This window comes from Bufo gargarizans, chromosome 2, assembly GCF_014858855.1.
Source record: "Bufo gargarizans isolate SCDJY-AF-19 chromosome 2, ASM1485885v1, whole genome shotgun sequence".
NCBI lineage: Eukaryota > Metazoa > Chordata > Amphibia > Anura > Bufonidae > Bufo > Bufo gargarizans.
In genome coordinates, this window is record NC_058081.1 from 370,330,481 (window position 1) to 370,344,863 (window position 14,383).

General features: G+C 45.7%; 1 protein-coding gene across 2 annotated transcripts in view; it reads left to right on the forward strand.

Annotated features, from left to right (window-relative positions):
* The window catches only part of PPP2R2B (protein phosphatase 2 regulatory subunit Bbeta), a 340,092-nt gene that overhangs the window by 176,330 nt on the left and 149,379 nt on the right, over positions 1–14,383 (forward strand). The window contains exon 1 of one of the 2 annotated variants that reach the window (XM_044277551.1): positions 11,854–11,938. The exons of the other annotated variant lie outside the window; for it this stretch is intronic. Coding sequence (XP_044133486.1) covers positions 11,869–11,938 — 70 coding nt within the window. The 5' untranslated portion in view covers positions 11,854–11,868. Of the gene's footprint in view, positions 1–11,853; positions 11,939–14,383 lie in introns of those variants that run through there. 2 annotated transcript variants of the gene reach the window in all.

Consider the following 14,383-nt stretch of genomic DNA (forward strand, 5'->3'; position numbering starts at 1 on the left):
CTTATTTTTCTTGCATCTTTGTAGGGTGAAAAATACGGTGACTCGTGTAAACGTATAGCTTGTGGCTCTTGGTAGTCATAAATTATTATTTTTTGGCGCTCTTTGTGTCTGTAAGGTTGGCCACCCCTGGGATAGGGGATAACTGTTGGTGTCTCAGTGGTAGGGCCCCCACTAATCTAATAATCACAAGAACGGGGACCCTTTACCCCTCGGGGGGCCTCCCAAAATGAACTGAGTAGTGTTGAGCGCAAATATTCGAATCGCGAATTTTAAACACTAATATCGCCACTTCGAAAATTCACAAATATTTAGACTATAGCGCTATATATTCGTATTCGCAAATAGTGTGAATATTCTAATCGTGAATTTATCGCAAATATATTACATTGCCTTTTTTTGCAATCAAGTAAACAATGACTGGAGATCAGAAATTCTCAAATTTATGGCGAATTTTAGGCCAAAAATTCTAGAAAAATCGCACATTCGAATGTCTATGCCGCTCATTACTAGAACTGAGCAGCAGACAGCCAAGTACTGCACTCTGCTATTTCCAGGTAGGGAGTGTGCATACCCGACCTGCTGCTCCGTTTAGGGAGTTATGCGGATTGTGGGGTTCCTGTTCTTATACCGCTGGGGCCCCTACAGATCCTGTAACTTGACACAACTGCAATTCCCCTTTAAATATTTCTTTTCCATACATATGTTGTCTTCATAGTGGTTGGAACGCCATTTTTGTGAACTCCAGTATGCCAAATCCTCCTCCTTACAGTACAGTGGGAAAAAAAAATCTGTATTTTGCAGCCACCACTAACAGTGACTTGAATAACAAGACCGTATGCACTACGTCTATTGTGGGCTGCAGTCACTGTATTGCTATCTATGCAGACTATTTGAATCTCAAAGCAATATATAAAGATCTAATCATCTATACATTAACAGATTGTTGGACTTAAAGGGGTTGTCTAGGCTTTTACTATTGATGACCTATTCTTGGGATAGGTCATCAATATCAGATCGGCTTGGGTCCAACACCTGGCACCCCCACCGATCAGCTGTATGGGGAGATGACGTGCCCACGTGCTGTCTTTCTTCTTGTTACGGTCTATGGTCTTTGCCATAGATCGCAGTAGCGGACAGGAAGGGAGACGACGGGGACCCCCGCTGGTCTGATATTTGTGACCTATCTTGAGGATAGGTCATCAATAGTAAAAGCCCGGACAACCCCTTTATCTGCAGCATGAAGTTAAAGGGGTTGTCCGGGTTCAGAGCTGAACCCGGACATACCCTTATTTTCACCCCGGCAGCCCTCCTGAGCCTGGCATCGGAGCATCTCATGCTCCGATGCGCTCCTGTGCCCTGCGCTAGATCGCGCAGGGCACAGGCTCTTGTGTTTTCAATAACACACTGCCGGGCGGTAACTTCCGCCCAGCAGTGTGTTCGGTGACGTCACCGGCTCTGAGGGGCGGGCTTTAGCTCTGCCCTAGCCGTTTTACTGGCTAGGGCAGAGCCAAATCCCGCCCATCAGTGCCGGTGACGTCACCGGGCTGTCTGTCAGCCCCATAGAGAGCCCGGTATGTCACCGGAACTCAGAAAAATGCCTTTGCCCTGCGCGATTTAGCGCAGGGCAAAGGAGAGCATCGGAGCATGAACTGCTCCGATGCTCATGTCAGGGGGGCTGCCGGGGTGAAAATGGAGGGATGTCCAGGTTCAGCTCTGAACCTGGACAACCCCTTTAACATTTACTTTAAAGGCGTATTCTCTTCTCAGACCTTTTTGGTGTATGCAAAAGATGATAGCTGTGGTCACCCCCATGTTTAGAGATGGTGTTGCACAAAGACTAGACCTGCGTCTATATTAGATATTTATGGCAGATCATGTCCCCTTTAATGTTCTCATTTCCTTTGATGCTTCAAAGAAAATAGCTGGCATTTAATTGAGACAGGTAACTGTGCCCGCTGGTATTCCAGCATGTTGTATGTGAGAAGTATTCCAGCTGAGTCTATGGCTGGTTCTGCTGTGTAGTACAGGACAGTTCTGTGTGGGATAAGACGTGGAGCATGGAGAGTGTGAAATTTGGTAGATAAGAGATGTCTAAAGTGGGGTCACTGAGCTCACAGACTGTATTAGGAAGATATCTCCAATATGTCAGCTGATCAATGGGATCAATCTTTTTCATTACAATTTTCTTTCATTACATTTGAGCGGCAGTCATTGATTTTTCATTGGAATGTCATGACTACAGAAAGCTCATGTGGGGGAGTCGAGACCTTGTCTGACACACAAAATCTAACTGTTCATTGTGTAGGAAAAGCTTGTTGCTTCAGCTGTTCAGTAGTCTGTTCAGTGTTTCTGCCATGGTAACGGGCACTTCTTCCATATGGCACAGGTATCTGCCAATACTTTAAGTGTTGCATACAGTGTGTGTATATAAATATATATAGTTTTTTATATAATACTTATTTATTCCCAGGTTTACATAACTCAGATAAATCGAATAAAAAAAGAAGAATTTTATGTGTGTGTGTGTGTGTGTGTGTATATATATATATATATATATATACACATACACAAACACACACACACACACACACACACACTAGCTTCACACGGGTATATGTACTCTGTTTTGATATATCAACAGTATCCCCCCCCTTAACACTGACACCCCCCCCCCCCCCCCCGCACAGTGCCCCATCCCTTTTAAAATGGGACCTCCACAGCAGTCAGCCCCCTTTACAGCAGCCTGCCCCTTCAACAGTGACCTCAAAGGCACCCGCCCCTTAAAAGGGTTGTCCGGGTTCAGAGCTGAACCCGGACATCCTTCCATTTTCACCCAGGCAGCCTTCCTGACTTGAGCATCTAAATCGCGCAGGGCAAAGGCATTTTCAGGAGTTCCAATGACGTACCGGGCTCTCCATGGGTCTGCCAGGAAGCCCGGTAATGTCACCGGCAATGATGGGCAGGCTTTAGCGCTGCCCTAGCCAGTAAAACGACTAGGGCAGCGTTAAAGCACGCCCATCAGCCGGTGACTTCACCGAACACACTGCCGGGCGGAAGTTTCCACCCGGCAGTATGTTGTTGTAGACAAAAGAGCCCATGCCCTGCGTGATGCAGCGCAAGGCAAAGGAGAGCATCGGAACATCAGGGGGGCTGCCTGGGTGAAAATATGGGTATGTCCTGATTCATCTCTGAAGCCGGACAACCCCTTTAACACTGATCATAGGTTACAGTCCCCTTAACTGACCTCCACAGCCTCTGCCCCTTTAACAGTGACTGCCACAGTACCCAGCTCCCTTAGCAGTGACCTCACAATACCCCGCTGCCCCTTTTAACAGTGACCTCCACAGCGGCCGCCACTTTATTAGTGACCTCCACAGTACCCTGTCTCATTAACAGTGATTTCCACAACACCCCGCCCCCTTAACAGTGGTCTCTAAAGCAATCCGACCCTTAACTCGGACATCCATAGTGGACCTCTACAGCAGCCTTCCCCTAGGGTGGCCAGAGGTCCGGTTTTAGGCCGGACAGTCAGGCTTTTAGACTCCCTGTCCTCCGTCTGACGCAGTGCCTGGACGGACACAGGGATGTTCTTTTGAACAGCTCACTTGCAGAGAGTAGCACTGTGCTGTCTGAGAGTGAGCTGCAGGGAGAAAGTCTCCCTCGCTCCCACCCCTGCAGCTGACAGAAGTTGATGTCTACCTTTTTTTTTTTTTTTTTTTGTTCAATCCCTGTCTGCTGCGGAGTGGGAGGAGACGTGGCTTAGTAGGACCTGGGGGCAGGGTTTTTAAGTCCGTCTTTTGAGGGTGGCCTTGAACTGTGGCCTCCACAGCACTCCGCTCCCTTAAGTGTCATCCACAGCGCCCTTCCCCTTTAACCCCTTAATGACTCTTGTTTCACCTTAAGGACTTGGCCATTTTTTGCAAGTCTGACCAGTGTCACTTTAAGTGCTGATAACTTTAAAACGCTTTAACTTATCCATGCCATTCTGAGATAGTTTTTTTCATCACATATTGTACTTCATGACACTGGTAAAATGAATTTAATATTTTTTTTTGTTTTTATTTATTAAAAAAAAAATATATTTTTTTCAGTTTTTGGGCGATTACCTTGGGGTAGGGTATGATTTTTGCGGGATGAGATGATGGTTTTATTGGCACTATTTTGGGGTGCGTGTGACTTTTTGATCGCTTGCTATTACACTTTTTGTGATGTAAGGTGACAAAAAATTGTTTATTTAGCATTTTTTTTTTTTTATGGTGTTCATCTGAGGGGTTAGTTCATGTGATATTTTTATAGAGCTGGTCGATACAGACGCGGCGATTCCTAATATGTATACTTTTTTTCCATATTTTTTAAACTTTATTTGGGGAAAGTTACGTTTTTGTTTATTTTTACTTGAAACGTTACATTTTTGGGGGGGGAAACTTTATTTTTTCAACTTTTTTTTACTATTTTTTGTCCCACTTTGGGACTTCAACTTTTGGGGGTCTAATATCCTTTTACAATGCATTCCAATACAGCTTCCGGCCTGTGAGATCCAGGGGGCAGGCTAGTCACCGGAAGGCAGTGCGATGCCTTCCTTAGACATCGCGCTGCCTTCCATGCCATCAGGTCCCCCCTACAGCCGCATGGGGACCCGATGGCACCACCGCCGGCCGGATAAGGTAAAAGCCGCAAACCGCAGGTCTAAATTGACCTGCGGTTTGCGGCGATCGCTGACAAGGTGGGGGGTCACCCTCCCCGGTGTTGTGACAGGATGCCCGCTGAATGATTTTAACACCCGCCGCAATCGCGACTTAAAGTTAGGACGTACCGGTACGCCCTGAGTCCTTAAGGTGACAGTGATGGGCGGGCTTTAGCGCTGCTCTAGCCAGTAAAACGGCTAGGGCAACGCTAAAGCCCGCCCATCAGAGCCGGTGATGTCACCGAACACACTGCTTGGCAGAAACCTCCATTCGGCAGTGTGTTATTGCAAATAAGCGCCCTGCAGCAGTGAAGAAAAATGGCTGGGTTGTTATGGAAACCTGGTGTAAAACTGTGTAAGTGGAGACTAAGGACCTGCGAGCTTCTATTGGCTGATAAAGGACATGTGACAATGTGTATGACAGTTGGGATATGAAGAGAGAGACCGGCAGGCTTTTATTGGCTAATGTACGTCACGTGACCAGGCTTCTATTGGCTAATGCATTTTTTGGGAATATCTCAGGAACGGTACATGCTAGAGAGCTGAGACCGGTCTACAACCTTCTCAGACACCTGATGTACCTGTGTGCCAAATATTTTGATTGTAAATGCGACAGTGCGGATTCCTTTAGCAGACATACATACATACACACACATACACTTAGTTATTTATTATATGTGGTAATGTGTACAGTGAAATAACTAAAATCCAGAAAGCTGAGGTGGTTTCAGCAAAGTGTAGTTTGCTGAGACAGTTTTGTCTAGATTTGGTTCTGGGCTGGATTTTATTTGGACCAGTGGGTAGGTTTGGTAGTGGGATTTGCCAGTCAACACACTTCCAGGACACCTATTACCTTTAGCTAAGGAGATCACAGGTGAGGTCAACTGGGCTGTAATCAATGAGGGATAAACCAACCCTCAGTGTATGAGTCTGGGAGAGAGAGGATTTTGGAAAAAGAAGCCTACAGAGACTCTGTGTGGTCTCTGCCAGGAGGCTGTGTAAAAGCCTGAGTTTTGGGGGGCCCAGCAACACCTGAGGAAAGAGGTTTACACGGTCCGAGTCGGGAGGGCTTCTGGACCATATCCCCCAAAGGTACTGGTGTGGTCACAGCCAGGAGGTGAGGTAGAGACGACTTGTGTATTAGGTAGTGCCTAGATGGGCACATGTTTATTTTGCGATGTTTGTTTGTTCTGAAGAGCCAAAATAAAGCACCATTTGGGCTTGAAACCCGTTGTCTGAGGAGGAATGTGTCAACTCCGCCCTGCTTGAGAGAGCAATCCATATATATATATATATATATATATATATATATATATTTATATTTTTTTTTTTATTAGTGTGTGTGTGTGTGTGTGTGTATATCTCAATTGAAAACCAAGATTTGCCCACTCTTCTTTGCAAAAACACTCCAAATCTGTCAGATTGCGAGGGCATCTCCTGTGCACAGCCCTCTTCAGATCATCCCACAGATTTTCAATCGGATTCAGGTCTGGGCTCTGGCTGGGCCACTTCAAAACTTTAATCATCTTCTGGTGAAGCCATTCCTTTGTTGATTTGGATGTATGCTTTGGGTTGCTGAAAGTTGAAGTTCCTCTTCATGTTCAGCTTTCTAGCAGAAGCCTGAAGGTTTTGTTCCAATATTGACTGGTATTTGGAACTGTTCATAATTCCCTCTAGCTTACCTAAGGCCCCAGTTCCTGCTGAAGAAAAACAGCCCCTTGGCATGATGCTGCAACCACCATGCTTCACTGTGGGTATGGTGTTCTTTTGGTGATGTGCAGTGTTGTTTTTGCACCAAACATATCTTTTGGAATTATGGCCAAAAAGTTCAACCTTGGATTCATCAGACCATACCACCTTTCCCACATGCTTTTGGGATACTTCAGATGTGTTTTGGCAAAATGAAGCCTGGCTTGGATGTTTTTCTTCGTAAGAAAAGGCTTTAGTCTTCCCACTCTACCCCATAGCCCAGACATATGAAGAAAACGGGATATTGTTGTCACATGTACCACACAGCCAGTACTTGCCAGATATTCCTGCAGCTCCTTTAATGGTGCTGTAGGCCTCTTGTTAGCCTCCCAGACCAGTTTTCTTCTCGTCTTTTCATCAATTTTGTAGGGACTACCAGTTCTTGGTAATGTCGCTGTTGTGCCATATTTTCTCCACTTGATGATGACTGTCTTCACTGTGTTCCATGGTATATCTAATGCCTTGGAAATTCTTTTGTACCCTTCTCCTGACTAATACCTTTTAACAATGAGATCCCTCTGATGCTTTGGAAGCTCTCTGTGGACCATGGCTTTTGCTGTGGGATGTGACTATGAAAATTTCAGGAAAGACCAACTAGAACAGCTGAACTTTATTTGGGGTTAATCAGAGGCACTTTAAATGATGGCAGGTGTATGCTGACTCCTATTTAACATGATTTTCAATGTGATTGCTTAATTCTGAACACAGCTACATCCCAGTTATAAGAGGGTGTGCACACTTATGCAACCACATTATTTTAGTTTTTTTTTGTTCCCTCCAACTAAAAGATTTCAGTTTGTTTTTCAATTGAGTGGTTCAGTTTATAGATCACATTAAAGGTGGAAAAAGTTCTGAAATGATTTATCTTTGTCTCATTTTTTTTACAGCAGATGCCTGACATTTTAGACTTTATATCCACTGTAAGAGTGTATGTATATGTGTGTGTGTGTGTGTGTGTGTGTGTGTGTGTGTGTATATATATATATATATATATATATATATATATATATATATATATAAAAAATTATATATTGTATAATTAATATGACAACTAAGCCAGTTGCCAGTTTTGATAAATCTCCCCACTCTCTTCGGTGGCTCCTCCATGATGACCTCCTCACCAGTGTTCAGTTAGATTACTAGTACAGATTGTGACATCTGTCCTGCTAGTTGAGATCAGACCTGGCAGACTCTTAATGTAGACTTGGCACAGGAAGAGAGAAGCAAATTCTTGTGCCAGTCAGTTGGCTGCTAAAATGTAAGGCAATGAAGGTAACATATTGAATGGGCACTCTGGTGGCAGTAACTTGTACTTATTTATGGTCACTCACTACCTCGGATATATAAACCATATATTAAACCGTTTACATCATGCTTTGTTTTATGTTTAGCTGTGCACTGGGGAGTAGGCAGAACTGACAAGGCCCCACAGCAAATTTTTGTATGAACAACCACACACACCACCACCACCACCACCACCCACACACTTCTTCACAAACTTGGAACTTATTTTACTGCAGTGGCATGCCTAAGGTGTTTGGCACCAGGGGCGGGTCCTTTCCATGGCACCACCCGCAATACTTAAAAAAAAATGGTGTACCCTCACAGTAGTAGTGCCCCCCTTAAAGTACTTATCCCTTCGTTGTGCCCCCTTCAGAGTAGTAATGCCCCATCGTGCCCCTTCACAGTGGTTCTGCCCTCACTGTGCCCCCATAACACTTATGTCCGTTCACAGTAGTAAAACTACTTACCTTGTCCGGTTCCTGAATCTCAGATCCAGCTCTCCCCGCAGGCACAGATGGCTCTGCAGCACTGGAGCACAGGCAGACTCCCGGGCTGCAGGCTGAATGGTGGAGCAGGGAGCAGAAGGAGAGAAGGAGCACGGGGAGCTCAGCGGTCAGCGAGTGACAGGACTGCAGCTCTCCAGCAATGGGCGCTTTCATCTGTATTGATGGAAGCGATCATTGCTTCTGGCACCCGGGGCGGAACAACGCCCCCCCTCCCTCCATGGCACGCCACTGTTTTACTGTCATTTTTAGCACGACTTTATTGTTTTTTAACATTTACAGCTGCTGATGCAGTTTATTTTTAACTCAACCCCTTTAAACCTGCTTTATAATTGTAATAGACATGTCTGCTTTACCTCTACATAACCACAAGTATTTTAGCCTCTGTACCTTTCATACTGCAGCCACAGATGCCCTATACAGTTCTGACATAGGTTCACTCATACACACACTCACTACATACATGAACACACTCATATACGTGCTTACCACATACATGGACGCACTCATACACACAGTCACTACATACATGGACGCACTCATACACGCCCTCACTACATACATGGACACACTCATACACACAGTCACCACATACATGGACGCACTCATACACACAGTCACTACATACATGAACACACTCATATACGTGCTTACCACATACATGGACGCACTCATACACACAGTCACTACATACATGGACGCACTCATACACACACTCACTACATACATGAACACACTCATATACGTGCTTACCACATACATGGACGCACTCATACACACAGTCACTACATTAATGGACGCACTCATACATGCACCCACCACATACATGGACGCACTCATACACCCAGTCACTACATAAATGGATGCACTCATACACAGTCACCACATACATGGACGCACTCATACACACAGTCACTACATACATGGATGCACTCATACACACGGTCACTACATACATGGATGCACTCATACATGCACCCACCACATACATGGACGCACTCATACACACAGTCACTACATACATGGATGCACTCATACACAGTCACCACATACATGGATGCACTCATACACAGTCACCACATACATGGACGCACTCATACACACAGTCACCACATACATGGATGCACTCATACACAGTCACCACATACATGGATGCACTCATACACAGTCACCACATACATGGATGCACTCATACACAGTCACCACAAACATGGACGCACTCATACACACAGTCACTACATACATGGATGCACTCATACACAGTCACCACATACATGGACGCACTCATACACACAGTCACTACATACATGGACGCACTCATACACACAGTCACCACATACATGGATGCACTCATACACAGTCACCACATACATGGATGCACTCATACACAGTCACCACATACATGGACGCACTCATACACACAGTCACTACATACATGGATGCACTCATACACACAGTCACCACATACATGGATGCACTCATACACAGTCACCACATACATGGATGCACTCATACACAGTCACCACATACATGGATGCACTCACACACAGTCACCACATACATGGATGCACTCACACACAGTCACCACATACATGGATGCACTCACACACAGTCACCACATACATGGATGCACTCATACACACAGTCACTACATACATGGATGCACTCATACACACAGTCACTACATACATGAACACTATCATACACAGTCACCACATACATGGATGCACTCACAAACAGTCACCACATACATGGATGCACTCACACACAGTCACCACATACATGGACGCACTCCTACACACAGTCACCACATACATGGAGGCACTCCTACACACAGTCACCACATACATGGACGCACTCCTACACACAGTCACCACATACATGGACGCACTCCTACACACAGTCACCACATACATGGACGCACTCCTACACACAGTCACCACATACATGGACGCACTCCTACACACAGTCACCACATAAATGGATGCACTCACACACAGTCACCACATAAATGGATGCACTCACACACAGTCACCACATAAATGGATGCACTCACACACAGTCACCACATACATGGATGCGCTCACACACAGTCACCACATACATGGATGCGCTCACACACAGTCACCACATACATGGATGCGCTCACACACAGTCACCACATACATGGATGCGCTCACACACAGTCACCACATACATGGATGCGCTCACACACAGTCACCACATACATGGACGCACTCCTACACACAGTCACCACATACATGGAAGCACTCATACACACAGTCACCACATGCTTGTGTGAGGAGAAGCATCAGGACGACAATACATGACATGGGTCACTGACCGAATGCACCCCGAATCACAGATGCGGACCCATTCACTTGAATGGGTCCGCAAACCCGGAAATGCGGTGTGGAAGTACGGATAAGAACCTGACGGAAGCACTACGGGGAGCTTCTGTGGTGTTTCTGGACGTGCCTCCGCACCGCAAAAGAGTAGTGCATGCACTACTTTTTTGCAGTGCTCATCGTGGACCCCATTCAAGTGAATGAGTCCGCGATCCAAATGAGGTTGCCCCGCGGTCGGTGCCCTTGCATTGCGGACTGGCCAGCACAAGCCCTTAGGAAAAAAGTGAGTATGACTTATTGTAAGGGCAAGCTCCCAGCATGCGCTATTCACTTCTATGGGAATTCTGGGGACAGCAAACGAAATGGGCATGCTGGGAGTTGTAGTATGAGCACAGCTGGAATCCCGGAGATTGCCGACTCAACTTATTTTTATTTTACATCATTCTGAGCCTTTCTAACGGACATCTGTCACCTCCAGCAAGTCCTAATAAGTACATGTACAGAAAACTGACTCGGGATCAGTCATTTCTATGCCCATAACCACCCCCGTCCCCACAAACCAGCCATGGAATGCGCTGAGAGGACTCCTGTGCATGCGCACACAATGGAGAGGACTCTATGCATTCCATGGCCAGTTTGTGGTCGCATAGCACAGGAATGGGGGTCAGTATCCACATGCAGGTGGCTGATCTGGTGTATATATGTATTATTGTACTTTATAGCGCTTGCTGGAGGTGACATCCCCTTTAAAAATGAAATCGCCTTTCATTTGAACAGAACTTTTAACCTGTTCAGTGCTTTGGAATGTTTGCTTTTGTGTCCATTTTACAGCACAAGACATGAAGCTCCTGTCATTAATCCCCCCACCCATAGCACTGCTTGTCCTCGGCTGAATGGGGCTGGTGCTGGGGGTGCAGCAGGATCATTCTCGTGTGCTGGATGTGTCAGCAGCCCCCACACTGCAGCAGTGAGGAGCAGCCTGTGCTGACGCAGAGGACAAGCTGTAGAGGAGGAGCCTGAGCCCAATGCAGCATCTGACTGTATCCAGGCAGCAGCAGCAGCAGCCAGGTGCAGAGCATCTCACCCCTTCTCAGACCTGTGGGCGCGGTGACCTGTTGGACCTCAGCATGTGCTAGAAGTGCCCCCTGGCATCGTCCCCTCCAGCGCATTCTAGCCGTCTACATTGGTGTTGGGCATGGCGTACCCGGGGCAGCTCCCTCTCCTCTGCTAGAGGCTGCAGGAAGGATCATGGATACTGGTGTCATTCTGTCTGCCGCTCAGAGAAGTAACCAGGCTGTAAATGGAGGAGGACATTGATACCCGCAAGATTAACAACAGTTTCCTGCGCGATCACAGCTATGCCACAGAAGGTGAGTGCCACCCCTCTCTCCACTCCTGCATTGTATTACTCCACATCCCAAGCAGGAGATGCCCCAGGAACCTAGAGGAACTTGACGTGGCATCTCCTTCTAATACAAATCCCAGGGTGTGCTCATTCCTTATCATACAGGCCATGCAAAGGTGTCCGGGGGCCTGATCCTGGAAAGGATCCTGAGTGGCTAAGAAGATAGACAGGGTTAAAAACATTCTACTGATCACCAAGAACCATAAGGAGCACTTTATGGTTTCTCCTCTATTTCACACCATAGCAGTCATAATGGGGGGTCTACCGGTCTCATTGCTCCCTTGCTGTAGGAACTTGAATTATTTGGGCAGAAGGCCACAGCCATAAGAGGCTTTAACCTGCACACTCCCATTCATCTAGCAGGATTAACAGAATGTGTTTGGATGAGACTTTATAATTGACAGTATAACTACTCCCACCGTTCTTGAATGTTTCTTCAATTATGTCAGGCATGTACTTGTCTAGAGGTTTGACTACTAGTCACTCCTCTGGATGGTCTACTACTTCCTTCTTTTGTGAAGGCTTCTTCACTATGTGCTACATCCTAAACACATGGGGGTCAATCCTATTTATGCTAGTGATGACTTGCACGTCTTCAGACGTATTAAGCTTATGTGTGTTTTAATGCCTTGAGAATCATCATGTAGAATGATGGTGAAAAGTGATGATACGTGAGATTGACGTTACATCAGCTGTTGATAGGCATATTCTGTGGATGCAAAAGGTTCTGAAGGGTTGCATGTTCTATATAACTGATGACTTCCTTTAAGGTTTGTGGGTGGTGTCTGGTAATGGGCTTTGTTCATGGAGTGAGTATAGAAGGGGTTAATGGTAAGCAGCGATGACTTACAAATCAGAAGTCGGGGAGCTATGTTGAAGATCGGTTGGGAGTGGTGAAACATACTGTTACCATGGGAAACCTAAAGGATTCTGCATATTGCTGATATACCGTAACCGTTTCCATCAGGGTTACATTCAGGTTGTACTGGGATTTTAGGCCTGGTGTGTATATAGGTTGTGCATGGTTTGACTACCTGGTAAGAGGAGGTGCCTTGTGGGCATGGGTGGGGATTCCAGCTTTGTTTGAGGGGTTGAGTGTGTACCAAGGCCTTTTGCATTTAAGAGCAGATTGATGGTGCTTCCTAAATTCAGTAAAGCCCAAAATACTTGGTGCTTCTACCAACCTGTAAGAGGAGATGTCTGCAGTTAACGATGGCCACCATCTCTATTGACCCTTATGTAGCCTCCATAGAAATTTCATGTTTTCCGCATCCAGTTAATAGCTTACAAGAAGGGTCTTCCCACGTTAATAAGCTAAACCCCTAATAACGAGACACATTATTGTAATGATGGCAGCAGTTGTCCCTTTAATTAGCCTTTGCCCTGGATGCCATTCACTAGAGAGAATAATTTCCAGTCTAGGCCTTTCAGAGGGTGTGGTGAACAAATGGATGCCAGAGCGAGGGTGAGCAGTTGCCTGATTCCACCCCTAAGCTTTTTATACATGTAGTGCTGAATATTGTGCTTTATTCAGGATTTTTCCTCAATTCACGGAAGGTTTAAATGGATATCAAACTACCTATACATCACAGTTTGATAATACAAGTCTGGATAAAACCTCCTTTACTTCATTGTGAACTGCAGCCTAAGAAGTCATGGACAATTCAACTGTCTTTGTTGTTTCTAGCAACCAATCACAGCACAGCTTTCATTTCATATTCTGCTCTTGGAAATTGCAAGCTGCTCCGTAATTGGTTGCTATGGGCAGCAATGGCATCTGCCCCAATTCATACTGCATATTGTAGCCATCCTTTGCCATTGGTAAAGTTGCTGTGGGTTACATCAGGTGGTGGTCCTTCTCACAACTGCTGTCTATCAAGGTGGTCACCTGATCATTGGGCTGAGTTTATCCCTCAGAGATGATTCAGCTGGAGTTCTAAGATTGATCCTTCAGGCCTTGTCCACAACCAGTAAGGGTCCATTCACACGTCCGTTGTTTCTTTCCTGATCTGTTCCGTTTTTTGCTGAACAGATCTGGACCCATTCATTTTCAATGGGTCCTGAAAAAAAATCTGACATTGTGCTGTCTGTTTTTTTTCAGGACCCATTGAAAATGAATGGGTCCAGATCTGGTCCAGATCTGTTCAGCAAAAAACAGAACAGATCAGGAAACAAACAACAGACGTGTGAATGGACCCTAAAACTGAGTCAGCAAGGAGGTCCATCTTTTCCAAATGTCGAGAAGCCATTATTATTACCACATATTTAATGCTTTAATGTGTAAACCCAATGAAAGGTCTGTGGAGGTTCAGAGTTCTACTTCTGAAGCATGGAGTCTTCAAATTACACACATCCCTCACCACCACGACACCTATTGTGTAAACTACGATCCAGCAAAGTGTTAATTTTT